At 35.3% G+C, this 15,029-nt stretch overlaps 1 protein-coding gene across 1 annotated transcript in view; it reads right to left on the bottom strand.

Moving 5' to 3' along the window:
• The window catches only part of GFRAL (GDNF family receptor alpha like), a 57,066-nt gene that overhangs the window by 29,047 nt on the left and 12,990 nt on the right, over positions 1 to 15,029 (bottom strand). Inside the window, 3 exon segments of the mRNA XM_060021644.1 lie at positions 2,589 to 2,839; positions 8,048 to 8,378; positions 9,276 to 9,332. Of these exon segments, the coding sequence (XP_059877627.1) occupies positions 2,589 to 2,839; positions 8,048 to 8,378; positions 9,276 to 9,332 (639 nt within the window).

The raw sequence follows: 15,029 nt of genomic DNA, 5'->3' as shown, positions 1-15,029 counted from the left end.
AAAATAATTTTTAAAAAACAGAAGATATAGCATGTAAAAATCTAATGTCAAATGCATTGCTTACTGTGGTCTGAGGTCAAGTGAGTTTGAAAAACAATGACTTGAAGCCAAACAAAAGTGACAAATGGAAAATTTTCTCCAACTGTCCTCTCTGTTCTATTCAGTTCTGCCCCTTTCAGGTAAAATGAGCAGAAGGTGAAGGGCTTTGGAAACCAGCTGTAATGAGAGCTGTTTTTTTTTTTTTTTTTTTTTTTTTGAGAGGTTGATAAAATGTACAAATATTTTTTATTTTATATTGGAGTATAGTTGATTAACAATGATGTGTTAGATACAGGTGTATTTTGATAAAGTGTGAGCATGCTGGGCTGATATGAAAAGTCAGAGGCAGTGGTTAGAGTTCATTCAAAAATCTCCATGTTCTACCACTTCCCAAGTATATGGGGCAGGGGATGAGGGTTTGTTAGAACTAGCCAGGCTAAGGATTTAATTTGTGTTTTTATCTGAAACTTTTCCTATTAATTCAAGTACTCAGAGCCCTGACAGAAGGCCTTTAAGGTTCCTTTAATTCTATAAACGCATCACTTAAAATTCCTACTTTTAGTAAGTAATGTTTGAGGAGAAAACATGTTTAGTCTTCCAAAGTGAGTGAAGAAAAGTGAATCATTTTGAATTTTTATTTTTCTGAAACATTATAGAGTATGTCAATGTTTATGGATTTTTGTGTCCATTTCTACTGTTTCTTCATGAATATATATGTATTTTTGCTCTATATAGGTAGTCAAATACAATGAAAGCAAAACATAAGAATTATTGAAAACACATGGGAGAAAACTCGGTTTGGAAGTAGAATTAGGTTGCTTACACTGGCATTCTTAGGGAATTTATGCCCAAGGAATTGGTTACCACTAACTTGCAGAAACTACATTTTTTTTCCCGGACACCATTTAATATGGAAAAACCACTTATAAATAATCATGATAGTGTAATTGTATATATTGTTGTTGGTTTAAGTTACTTTATTTGGTATTTCCTTTTGTAATGTTATGAGCCATTCATTATAAATACCTTTAGTTCCAACAGAATTAGCCACTTAGTATTAATCAAAGAGGAAGATTATTTAGAAAATATGACTCAACATATATCATGCGATTTTCCTCTTTGTATCATGATTTCAATTGAAATATGTCTGTAGTGCTAATTATAGAAATTCCAAAGAGAGCCCTGTTGGAATCAAACCATACACTCTGAGTCGTATGTTTATTACCTAATACATAACAAATCACAATTTTGATCATATTGGCTAATGTGTATCGCTTTAGTATCTTTAAAGAAAAATAGAACAAAATTTTTAAAATGTGTGTATCTGTTTATAGTTAGATATATACAGATATGTATCTGTCAAAATTTGTATAAATATAAAGATTTTTTGCAATGAAATGGTAAATGTCTGTTATTCCTTCCTGGAAATGGTGCTTGTGGTTTGGTTACACCTAGGGTCTTATGAGCCGGGGATGTTTTGGGACTCACATAGTTGCATGGATTAACCTTGAAGGTAGATGATGGAGAGGTCTTGAATTAGTGTGTGATCACATTGTTAGGCTTTTTCCTAGAAGACTTATAGCCAAATCTCTCTCAACCACTTGTTCCCTTTGAGACTGTAGACAAATTATTTAAATTCCTAAATCTGTTTTCTTATCCCTAAAATACTGTACATAATAACTTTAGAAAATGTGTTTTCCATTCCCTCATACAGGTAGATTAGCAGACATATTAAAGACCAAGGGGAGATAACTAAATCCAAGGGTAAATACGTTTTACTTAGGTTGGGACAGCCATATAGTAGATTGTTAACTACCCCCGATGAATCCAGCTTTGGATATACACATCCTTCTCACCGTGACTGTGAGCTTGGCCATGTGACTTGCTTTGTCCAGTGGGGCACTAGCAAATATAGCAGAAGCAGATGCTTGACAAGTACTTGTTCACTGGGGATTAGCTGCTAGGGATGCTGCCATCACCATGAAAGATCCAGGGTCTACTGCTGCAGAGGTCATGTGGAAAAGAACCACGCCATCCCAGCCAACAGTCCTTGTTAAACAACACCTGAACAGACTGGCCTTGGTCTCACCACCAGACGATTGTACCTTCATGAGAGACCCCAAACAAGACCATCAGAAGAACCACCCAACTGAGCCAAGCCCAGTGAGAAGAATTGTGAAGAAATAAATAATTATTTCAAGCCACCAAGATTTGGGTTGGTTTGTTACTTGCAATAGATACCTGTTACATTCCGTTATCTGGTAAGATAAACATTTTAGGCTCTTGATATTGAAATCAATGTGACACCTAGGAGTGATCAATCATATAAATTAACAACATGTATCACTTGCAGATAAAAGAGTAAAATAGCAAATGTGCAAAGCATAATCAGAAAATAAATTTTAAAATTAGAAACATAGAGTTGACTTTGTGACCAAATTTTCTATGCTGGATTACTACTTTGTGCTGTATAGACAAAAACAAGAAATATATTATATATGTGTGTGTGTATATATATATGTATATATATATATAATTGGGTAACTTACTGAAACATGATTTTCTATGAAGCATATGCTGGAAAATCTTGCACAAGGATTCTTCACTTTGGGTAATGGTCCTACAGGTGCACTGCATTTGAAGGACTGTCCCAAGGGTACCAATGTAAGCTGCTTTGCAGTCATTACTTCCGGAGCAAGTGAGGTCTTGCTTGCTTAAGTTACTGATGCAGGTCTCATCCTCATGGCACTTTCTTATCACATGCTGCCAGCACTTTGCCTGGAATGTTCTATAGCGCCTCCTAGAAAGAGTCAGGAAATGGAATTAGTCTCTGAATAATATTATTTCACACTAACATGTAGTGTTGCCTCACCTAACGAAAGACTGACATAAAGCAAAATACCTTCTAGATGCTTATAAACATAGTTGAAAACTAAGTTTGTACATTTAAACATCCCAACAGAGAGTGCAGAAGAAAACTTGTGAATTATTTTCCTTTTGTGTTGAAAGACAGAGGTTAAGTTTAGGATTCCCTGGATGACTCTTTCTTCATTACTAATTTTATTTCACTGGGCGATGATTTGTAGTAAGAACTCCTTGCAAGATTTATTAGCAATAATTTCTGAAGCAGAATGTGGTTTTGAGACTAGCATTTGGCCATTGACTCCCACCAAGTGATTTCAGAAAAGTCTCTTGACTTTTCCAGAGAGTTTTCCCGCAGGATGGGAGGTACTGTATTCTTTCTCAATATTTCTAGGCAGACTAATTAGAGTTAACAAAATGCTCTGAGGTTCTCTGGCAGCATGAGCTAATTTAAAGCAAAACATGAGTTTATTTAATGGTCGAGATAATCCATTAGAACCATATCCATTCATAACTTTTCTGACTACATATATCATTCTTGCTGTATTAGCATTGAATAAAATCTGGATAGTGTACAATAATTTCATATTTGGAACTTTCACAGTAAGAAAATCTACTTAGTGGAACCAAGAATATTAATCTTCCTATTTATCATGTATAATTATTTTTTTCGCTGTCTTGAATATGTCACCATCAAACATGCATGAAAACCCTCTGAGTACATGTCATTTGTCCTGCGCTTATTTGCTTTCATGATGTTACTCTGATTAAATCCATAAATCACATTATTTTCAATAATCTTGTATTTTAAGTCATCTTAAAGGAATCAGCTTTTAAATACAGTGGTAAAAATTAATTAATATATTAGAATTTATATTTAATAAAATACTAAAAAGTTTTTGAGCATATAATTCTGAATCCAGAAGAACAAATATGTTCCTTTAATGCAATTAAGGGTTTTATATATAAGATGTCATCTAGATGTAAGCATTGGCAGTATTGGTTGTCATCTATGAGGTTGACAGGTGCCATTTAGTCTTTCTTAAATATATGTTTTACAAATTAAGTTGCATGATTTATCTCCTCATAAAAGTTATTTCATTCAAAAAAGTAGTTTTGAAATTTTGAAATTTTGCAAAAATGATGAACTGAAGGGTATTTAATTAAAAATTAAAATATTATAAAAAGTACTTTGGTATACTTACTATCTAAATTATTTGAAAAAATTAAATACGGCAAAATATTTTATATTATAGAAATTTTGTTTTATGTTTGAAATGTTTTGCTGTGTAGCTTTTTCATTATCCTTATTTTCTCGATATACTGAAACTTTTTATTCTGGTTTATTACTTGAACCATTAAGTATTTAAAAGAGTAAGTTTTAAAATAGAGTTGATTATTTTGTTTTTAGTTTTGCTATAAGTTTCTGGTTATATTGTAAAATGTAAGAGAATATGGTCTGTGTAATTTCTACACACAGAATGTATTACATTTGCCTTTGTGACCTAATATATAGTAATACTTTGTGAATATTCCTTGGCACTTAAATATGTCTATTGTGGAGTTTTGCTTTTAAAAAGTAGGTAAAATTTCTTGTAAGCAATTACTTTTTTTCACTACTTTCTGGAGTTCATACATATGGAAAAACAATGTATTGTAATTTCCTGTAAATTCCTAAACATTTATAATTGGCAAAATATAATCTCACCTCCCAGTGTGTATCTGTATTGGGCAAATTAATTGAAAAAAATAGTTCTTTATGTCATCTTCTTTGGCCTTTTCAAATAAACAGAGGAGTTTCAAGACCAATCATGAAAAGAGTAAGCGGGCACAGGGACAGAAGTTGTATTTTCAAATCCAATTGCTCTGCTTTGCCCCATGTATAAGGGCTTCTGCAGGAAAGATCCATGATAAAGTCTTAACATTCTCACTGAAGAAGTTGTTTTTCTTTGGAGATTTTTTTTCCATCTGAATTACATTAAGGATAATTTAATATAAATACTGGAAATCTCCCTAAGGCAAAATCTGCTTGAGAAAGTGATAGAATTTGTCTTTTCATCTTGACAACTAATATTGTATAATATTTCCATCACCTCTATAAAGTGTTCATTCAGAGACTATTTGCACATGGTGAAAAGAAAAAGACCCACAATCCTTACTCCCTGAATTAATACATAAAAAACAGGAATTACATAAGAAGAGACATATCTCTGTATATTAAAACATTATAAAAATTAAGTAAGTACAGATACTCAAAAGTAGAGGGAAATGAGATGAAGTCTTTTGAGAGCATATCGTGTTCCAGACCCTGCACCAAGCACTTTGGAGAGGTTGTGAAACCCAGGCGTCCTTGTGGAGGAAAATCACCAACTCTATCAGTCAGTCTGAGGATGTGTTGATGCCAAAGTGAGGTTCATGCAAGAGTTTGTGTTTCAGAATCCATCACAGGGCTTCTCAAGGATTGTAGCAGTGGATCCCATCACTCGACATTAAAATATGGTATTTGATAAGGAAACTCAGATATATCATCCTGAGAAAATTGAATACTAATAACTCAAAGATAATGATGTAGAATATCCGGGGCCCTGGCAGTGGAATCAGGTAAAGCTTGGTACCGTCCATGGAGACATCTGGCATTTTTACAGGGATTACTTTAAAAAAAAAAGTGTCCTCTGGCTGGGTAAAATGTTATTTGGTTTCACTGCTAGTGAAGATAGATGATAGACAGTAATATTTTATTTGTGATATGAGAAAAATAATGCAATCAAATGTTTTTACCACATTTCATTGATTATAGGAGATACCATTATTTTATTACAACGAAAATCACTTGTTGGCAGTTGTTATTGTTTTAATTTAATACTTTTTGTTTTTGGTCACTGAGCTTAAGACGCATTCCAAACATGTTAGGGATATTAAAATGTGCAAAAATTTTGCATCTTTGAATCAATGAAATACAATAATACACTGAATAAGGATTTTTGAGATATAAATGAGTTTGAAATTTTTTAATTTCATTGTAAAAACTATTTTTATTTTATTATTCATTCAAGAGAAATAACTAGTAAAACTTAAAATAACTGATAAACATTTTCAGGAAAAGATCCGCAAATAAAGCTTTCTTAAGAACTTTGACATTCTATATAAGTTGAAGCAAAAAAAAAAAAAAGTCAATGGTTTAGCACTCTGCTGAGATCTTTACCCTTTATCTTACAGAATATGTGTTATAGGGAAGCAGTTCTCTTTTTTTGACAAATGTTTACAAGATCTGCAGCTACTTTGCCAGTTGGAATGCCTGACAGTAAAGGTGTGAGGATAGTTAAAAGGCGGAAGGAAAGCAGTTCACCAAGAATCAGCCCATTCAGGAAGTGATGTCATTAAATCTCATTTGCCAGTGGTTCAAGCAAGGTGACAAATGTGACAAATCTTGCCCTGAGCTATCACACCTAGCCACTTCTCCACACTAAATGTTTATTTTGACCTTTAAAGGAATTTGTATATATGGAGTTTTATTCATTTAAATACAATTAAATAAAATAGTCCCTAATAGAAGGTACTGGGCAAACAAATTAATATGAATTTCTTGGGATAATTATCCCAAGAAGAAGCAGAAGCTTCATCCCAATTAATGCTGGTTGTTAAATAAAGCTCCTTTAATGTGATAATATCAATGTTACAGGTAGTTTTGATTCATCAAGTTTATTCAGTATCCTCTTTCTTTCCTCCATCTTCTGACTCATGTCCAAAGAGGCTCACTTAACTGTGGCTTTCTTACCACACAAAAGATCAATTCACCTTGAATATATAAGGAAATGTGTTAACGAAGACCACAGTGAGGAGAAGAGAAAGCCAAGTTGTTGGTTTCAATTTATGGTTTCCAGGAGGAGTTACCTGCAAAGGTAAAGTCTAGTCTCAACTAGCAGCCAGAGTGGATATTTTAACAAGTGAGCACATCATTCACACCTCTGCTCAAAATCTCCCAGTACCGCTCTTATTTCTCTGAGTAAATCCATTCTCTATTCCTCTTTCCCTTGTGCACTCTACCCTCCTTGCCTGAGATCATGCCACACACATTTCTTCCTCAGCACTGGCTCGTCCTTTTTTTGGTATCTCTTCTTTCCGATATTTACTGAGACAAGCTCATTTTCTCACTTATTCGACTCTGATAAAATGTCTCTACTGGGGCCACCCCATTTGTATTGCAATTCTTTCACTCTTTCTGCCCATTCACATTTCCCCTTATTGCACGTGTGTGTGTGTGTGTGTGTGTGTGTGTGTGTGTGTGTGTGTGTGTGTGTGTGCTCCACAGGGCAGGCATTTTTGTATCTTGTACCCTGATGCCTAAAATAGTAGTAAGTGCCTGGTTTTTTTTTTTTTTTGCGATACGCGGGCCTCTCACCGTTGTGGCCCCTCCCGTTGCGGAGCACAGGCTCCCGATGTGCAGGCCCAGCGGCCATGGCTCACGGGCCCAGCTGCTCCGCGGCATGTGGGATCTTCCTGGACCGGGGCACGAACCCGTGTCCCCTGCATCAGCAGGCGGACTCTTAACCACTGCGCCACCAATTAGCCCCTGGTAATTATTTTTTGAATAAACAAATACATGACTAACATCATCACCTCGAGAATTAAGGATGAGAGGTTGGGAAGAGAAAAAGGGTGCATTCCTGACACCATGGCACACGTGTGTTGGGGAAATCCAAACTCTAGCTCTTTCCTCATCTCCAGCCTAAGACACAAAATATTTATTTTGAAGTTTAAAGAGTCACCTCGTCAAAATTCTATGACATTTAACAGCCTTATATAATCACACCCCCCAAAAACAATAATAAAACTGACACACAAGACAGGTCTATTAAGCAATTCATGAGTCTCACTTGAATATGAAATTTTAATAATGCTATTTCATGACTACCCAATCCTGACAAACTGAATTTCTTTTATTCCAAAAACATATTCTGCATTTGAATTTCGAAAAGGATACTACACATGTACTGTGGATTCAAAACTATGAATTGTTTGGCTTTATTTACATCATGTTGAATGATGGTGGGAACTCTAGCTAATGTAATGAGATCAAGTGTTGGGACTAGACTGTAACAAATAAGGTGCCAAAATCAGAAAGTAAGGTATGTGTGTTTTTACTCACCTGCATAATTCATCATTTTGGCAGCTGTGAATTATATCGAGGCAAGTTGGGGCTGGAACTCTGTTCACTGCACATGGCTTGCTGTGAAGAGCTTCTCTGGACTGCTGACAAGGTACATCAGAAGGAGCACAGTCACAAAAAGCCAACATCTGGGCAGTGTTAAAAGGCATATTTTGGTAGAAGAACTGGATGGCTGCTTGGCAGTGTTTCACATCACACAGGTTTCCATTTGCTGAGCAAGCTTTCAGGTAAAGGGCCAACTGTGTGTTACAGAGCACATCCGCCACACACTCCTCCGCCACTTCCAAACAGGACCTGATCCCTCTGATTCCTAAAAGCAATGATATGCCCAGGTCGTGGAAAAGTAAACAAAAAGCTGTACATGCAGAATCTGCAAAACACTGTGAGAAGTCCATGAGCAAAATACAATGATGTACCCATATGTTATTTTTGGCAAACATTCCTTTTTTTTTTCCCCTTAGAGTTAGTATGAACTTACTGGGACCTGAATAGTGGACTATTTGAATCGTCCTTCATCTACACTGGCTACGTATTGTGATCCAAAAGTGATGGGAAGTGTGTAGGGCCAAAACTGAGCTGCAGAAAAATATTCTTGAGTCCAGGTTTCTCAAATGTAAACAGTAAATCTTCAGAAATTGCATTTCAGCTATATAGCTAATGGTGCATTCAGTGGCTTGAATCAAAATGTTCTTGTTCTGTTGCACTTTTTATTTGGGGGGGAAATCTTGACTAAAGGCTGTGGCTAGTCCAACATATAAAAATGTTCACATTCTGGAAAACACAGGTATGTGTGAATGCCCCACCCCCAACACATCCATATACACAAAAAGACCTCAATTTAATTTACGTGATCAAAATATCTATGAAATTTAATTAAGACCTAGTCTTTGGTTTTAATTGTAAAGTATTCTTCAGCGTAACTATGAATAAACGATGGATAGGCAAAACAGATGTCACATGAGTGAAAGAAATGCAATGATTTTGTTGCCTTTTTTTGTTTTTTAAAAATTATATTTATTTATTTATTTAAAATTTTACTGGAGTATAGTTGATTTGATTTTGTTGCACTTCGTAGTATTAGAATGATAAAAATATCCACACAATTTATTTTGTAATGGCATATCTTTAAGAAACCTAGTAACTACATTTTAAATTATATTGTCCAGTATTTACAATGCAGATCAAAATAACAGTTTATAAACATTACCATGATAGGAAAGAGTAGTTAGATTCCACTTGAACTTATTATCCTCTTTCATGTTATCTAGAAGGAAAACAAAGAGACTATTTTGTTAGTGAACAATATTCTAAATTTAATAGGAGAATGTGGACTACCTTTATGAGTGAATAATCAAGCAAAAGTACATATAAGCTCATGTAACCCTTATTTAACCCTTGATACACAAAATTAGTGAGGTACAGATGAAGAAAAATAAACCCCTGAAATATCATTCAAGTCAGTTAAACAGCCCTGCTCTGAGTATCCAGTTACTGGAAGATTTAAACAAATGCTAATGACTAGGCCATGTGCTCAGAAGTAAACAAAGAGTCTGTCTGGAGAGAAAGAACAGAAGGAATATTGTCTGAACCAAAAAACTCTTCCCAGTAAGGTCTTAATTAGATTGAAAAGCAATTTAAAGACTATTTCCACCTCTGTCTTAGCCTCCCAGAGTTTTTAGGAATTGTAAGTACAGAATTGAAGACTCTCATTGATGGAAGTGAACTTGGTGACCATCTAATGCTAAAACATTTCATTCGAGAAGCATTGGTTGAGAGAGCTGAATCCTAACCACTAGATCACCAGAGGGGAGGGAGAGGGATGGAGCAGGAGTTTGTGGTTGGTAGATGCAAACTGTTACATTTAGAATGGATAAGCAACAAGGTCCTACTGTATAGCACAGGGAACTATATTCAGTATCCTGTGATAAACCATATTGGGAAAGAATATTTTAAAAAAAGAATGTATATTTGTGTGTAACTGAATCACTTTGCTGTACAGCAGAGATTGGCTATACTTCAATTAAAATAATGATGTTTAAAAATTTCATTTAATTGTTCTTTCTTTCAAAGATCAATTTTATAAAAAAAGAAAAGAAAAGAAGCATTGGTTGAGCCCCTACTATATACCAGGTGCCATATTGAAGACAAATCGGCAGTCCCTATTGTCAAACCTATTAGGAAATAGAGACACACAAACAAAATCAAAATAAAATAGATGGAGCAATAATAGACATATGCATAAAGAGATAGAATAGAATTATCACATTTTAAAATAAAAATTCAATTTTTGCCATTGGCTATTAAGGTACTGACTTCTGTTATGGCATAAGTGTCTCTTCATGTTTCAATTTGTCCTGACTTGAGCTGTCTGTCCAAACTCCCTGCCTGCCCATCTACTGCACATATATGATGGTACAATCATAAGGAAATTCTTTTTACCTCCCGGTGTGTCACAGCCTTTCCAGACTCCTTGTTCCATCTGTTCTCATTATACATGTTTTTTCATTTTTCTACTGGTTAATTCTCAGCTCAAGAATCACTGTCTCTTCTGAAACACACTCTCCTATGTTTCTGGGATGTTCCTTCTTCTGTGCTACTATTCCATATTGAATGAAATACCAATAAGCAAATTTCAGAGAGTTCTACAGCTTTTGTAACATACAAAAGTCTAGGCTAGATCTTCTGTGATAGGTTAATAGCTCTGCTTTGGAACTGTTGGGTATGGCTGTGCCACTGACTAAAACATATTCAAGAAACTGAGTTCACTTACTGTTATGAACTAAATTTTGTCTCCTTCAAAAATTTATATGTTGAAGCCCTAACTCCTGGTGTGGCTGTATTGGGAGATGGTGTCTCTAGGAAAGTAATTAAGATTAAATGAGGTCCTAAGAGTGGGGCCCTGATCTGGTAGGATTTGTGTCCTCTTAAGAAGAGACCTTAGTGTGTTTCTTCACTCTTTCCTCTTCACATACACACACCCCATGGAAATGTCCAGTGAGTACATGGCAAGGAGCCAGGAAATCTAGAAGCCAGGAAGACAGCTCTCACCAGAAAATCACACTGCTGGACTTTGGTCTGGAGCTTCCATCCTCCAGAATGATGAGAAAATTAATTTTTATTGTTCAAGTCACCCAACCTCTGGTATTTAACTAGGGCAGCCTAAGCAGACTAATACACTCACAATATGAGTAATTATTACAAAAACAAAAAAAAACATGGTACCATGGTGAAACAAATTCTATTATGGACCCATGCTATTTTATATAATATGAGTAATGCATTATAATAAATTCTCTGCACATTAAATCCTAATTCACATTAAATCCTAATCCTAATCCACATTAAATCCTAATATATGGTGCATACATAGGTATATACACATTTTCCGGAGAATATTTTAAACAGTAGCTTAATTGCTGAAAAGGAGCTAAAGGGCAGTATGTCATGGGAACACAGAGAAACATGTACCCACCAGATCTCCATCTGCGTTATAAGATCATACACATTACAAAATGTACACTGTTCCCACTTCTTGATCCATTAATATCAAAATATATGCAGACTCTGATATCTTTTCACCCTGCTACCACTCTCGTCCAAGACACCATGCATTTCTCTGTTGACCTCATTTAGTGACATGGTCTCATTTGCGATCCATCAGTGAATGACCCCCATTTTATACCTACAGTACAGATCTCACTTCTATGTGTCATGCAATGAATTTAGATATCAATTCCATACCTAGAACTGTCTACTTGATCTCTTCACTTAGATATCCAACAAATATTTCTCACTTACCATGTCCCGAACTGACTCCTGACCTCTCCTCTGTCCGCACCAAAGCTTCATCTTTTGTAGTTGTTCCCATGTTAGTCAATGAAAATAATGGCAACCACATCCTTCTAATTACTCAGGACAAAAACCTTGGAGTCAATGTTGATTCCTTTTTCTCCCTTGCATCCCCATATGATCCATTCACACCAAAACATATCGAGAATCTGACAGCTGTCCACACTGGTCCATCACCCATAATTACAAAAGCTTCCTAACTGGTCTTCCTACTTGGGCCTTATTTCTCTTCAGTTAGTTGTCAACACAAAAAACAGAATTATCCTGTTAAAGATGTAGATCAGACCATGACACTTCCTTGGCTCAAATCCTTCAGTGGTTTCCTGTAACACTCAGAATATGAGCCAAAAGTTTTGAAATGACCTACAAAGCCTTTCATGATCCTGCCCCTGTTTTATTTCTGACCTCATCTCCTGCATCTCTCCCCCTGCTCTCTCGACTCTACCTCTAGTGTCTTCTTTGCTCTTCCTCAACCTTCCAGACTATCCCTAGCTCACCTTGAGCTTGTGTTTCTGCTGCCTGAAGTGTTCTTTCCCTAAATACCCACATGACTCATTCCCTTGCCTCTTTCCATCTTTACTCAAACATTAATTTCTTCAGATCAACTTTCTGGCCATCCTATTAAAATTACAAACCAACAACTCAGACTTCTTTTTTCCCCTACCTGTATTATTTTTCTCCTTAGCACTCATACTGTTTATTTATTTTATTTTATTTTTTTAAATTTTATTGGAGTATAGTTGATTTAAAATGTTGTGTTAGTTTCTGCTGCACAGCAAAGTGATTCAGTTATACATATACTCATTCTTTTCCAGGTTCTTTTCCCATATAGGCCATTACAGAATATTGAGTAGAATTCCAGGTGCTATACAATAGGTCCTTGTTGGTTATCTATTTTATATATAGTACTGTGTGTATGTTAATCCCAAGATCCTAATTTATTGCTCCCCACCCCCCATGTTTCCCCTTTGGTAGCACTCATACTGTTTAAAATATACATCTTCAAATCTTTCATCCTATTAATTTCTTCTTAATGGATGTTACAGCCTACTACTAAGACCCCCCTTTTGGTGATCCCAGTATTCATTTCCCCATCTGCTGGTCCTTTTCCAGCATTGCCTCATCCAAAGGAAGTTTCCACATCCAAGGGTGCAGACTTTTCTACGGGACAGCTCCTATCTAAGGGCTAGTCCATGAGAAGGGCTCAAAGGAGCAGCTCCCATGTCTCAATGGATGACATCTCTAAAAGGCCATTACAGAGCCAAACATCTTGTGGAATCAACTGTTTGTTGTAGTCATTGTCTTGCCTTTCAATTTCTCCCTCCACCTAATCCTGTTTTTCTCACTTCTAGATTTTGTTCCTGAGCCCTCAGCCCAGTACTACTCTGTATGCAAACCTCTGTCTCAGAGTCTGTTTCCAGGGAAACTCACCAAGACACTCCTCAACTGAGAATATAAAGCCCTAGAGAGCATGGTTTTTGTGATTTTTGTTCACTTTTTTTTTACTGCTTTTTCCCCAGGTCTTAGAACATAGCCTAGGACATGGTAGGCACTCAAAGAAATATCTATTAAGTAAATAAATCATCATCCCTTACTACATTATCTATTTATTTAATTTTTTAAATCCCCTAAAAAATAGGAAGCTTCTTAAATGAAGGACAGTTTTGTTGTTGTTGTTTTGATCCTGCTGCACCAGACTTAAGACTTAGCACATTGTCCATGTCTCATAAGTATTTGTTCAATGAATGACTAAATGAATGAATAAAATTCACATTATTCTAAAACCTTTTAGCATTTATGTCTTTCTTCATAACCCCTTTTAGACATAGTCATAGTATTACGTTTTTTAATTTTCATTGTCTAAGAGAAACACAGGCAGAAATGGCAGAGCAAAGTCTTTAGTCAACTCATATTTGTGATTATACTTAAGGTTCCCAAATTCCTCCCTTGAATACTGACCTGAAACAATGTCTAAGTTGAATTCATCTTCATTGTCTTCACTGAAGGCTGGAACTGGATTCATCTGAGCATCCTGTATACAAATGTCCTCAAACAAGCTTTTCCAAATTTCAATGCATTTTACTTCTGAAGGGTCATTGCATTGACAATTCCACAAGATTGTTTCTTTCAGACTTTCTCTTAATGCTGCACACAGGTAGCTTCCATCAAGGGTTTTGCATTGCTCTGATTCCCTCCCACAGGCTTTCTTAAAATTTTCATACAAAAGAGCACAATGTTCAGATTCCTGGCAGATACGTGCTGCCACGACGCAGTAGCTCTTTCTGTCAATCGTTAATGACGTATCTTTCTGATGGAGCCATTGTGTGATGTTGGATTGTGCAGCCAAATATGAGGACAGTGCTGATTCTTCTATAAATAAAAAATGACTAAATATTAAATATTATGACCTTTTAATGTTTTCTAAAAAGTGTATAGACATATCTTTTATAAATATACCAATATCTATTGTCTTTCAAAAACCATTGAAAAAATATATTGCAAGAGAGCCATTACAAATGATCTTGATTTTCTTAAAAAATTGAAAGAAAAATATTGATTATTTATAGGTTATGTAACTAAACATAATGGTAATGCTTAATTTCATTTAATATTTTATCCTCATTTATTTCATCTTTTCATTACATTTTGATGATGATTGGTAGAAATCATGTGCAACTTAAAATACTTATAATCCATTATTTCTCTTGTATAAAATTTTGTGAATTTCCATTTTATCCTAGAAATTTACCTATACTAAAGTGTTTCTCCACAGTTTTTCATTATTTCCCCTTTAAGAAGCATTTTTAGACAGTTTTTTCCTAATTCCCTTACCCCTCGTGAAATTTTAATTCACAGATATATATCTGTTTGCATCTGTTTGCATCTGTTGCATCTTTGCATCTTGTATGCATCTGTTTAGGGACTGTATGTATATCTATGCTTTATATATAAGTGAGAGGTTTTTTGCTCATCCCTAAGAACCAATTTTCACCCCTTGGGGGTTATATCCTCATAGAGAATGCATGTTCTACTAGAGAGTTCCAATAAGCACATAATTATATAAACTTTATAGAAAAAAGATAAGGAAAACAACCTCAATATAAGAATCCTT

The sequence above is a fragment of the Delphinus delphis genome, chromosome 10 (assembly GCF_949987515.2).
Source record: "Delphinus delphis chromosome 10, mDelDel1.2, whole genome shotgun sequence".
In the NCBI taxonomy this organism is placed as follows: Eukaryota; Metazoa; Chordata; class Mammalia; order Artiodactyla; family Delphinidae; genus Delphinus; species Delphinus delphis.
This window is presented reverse-complemented; position numbering and strand designations above follow the sequence as displayed.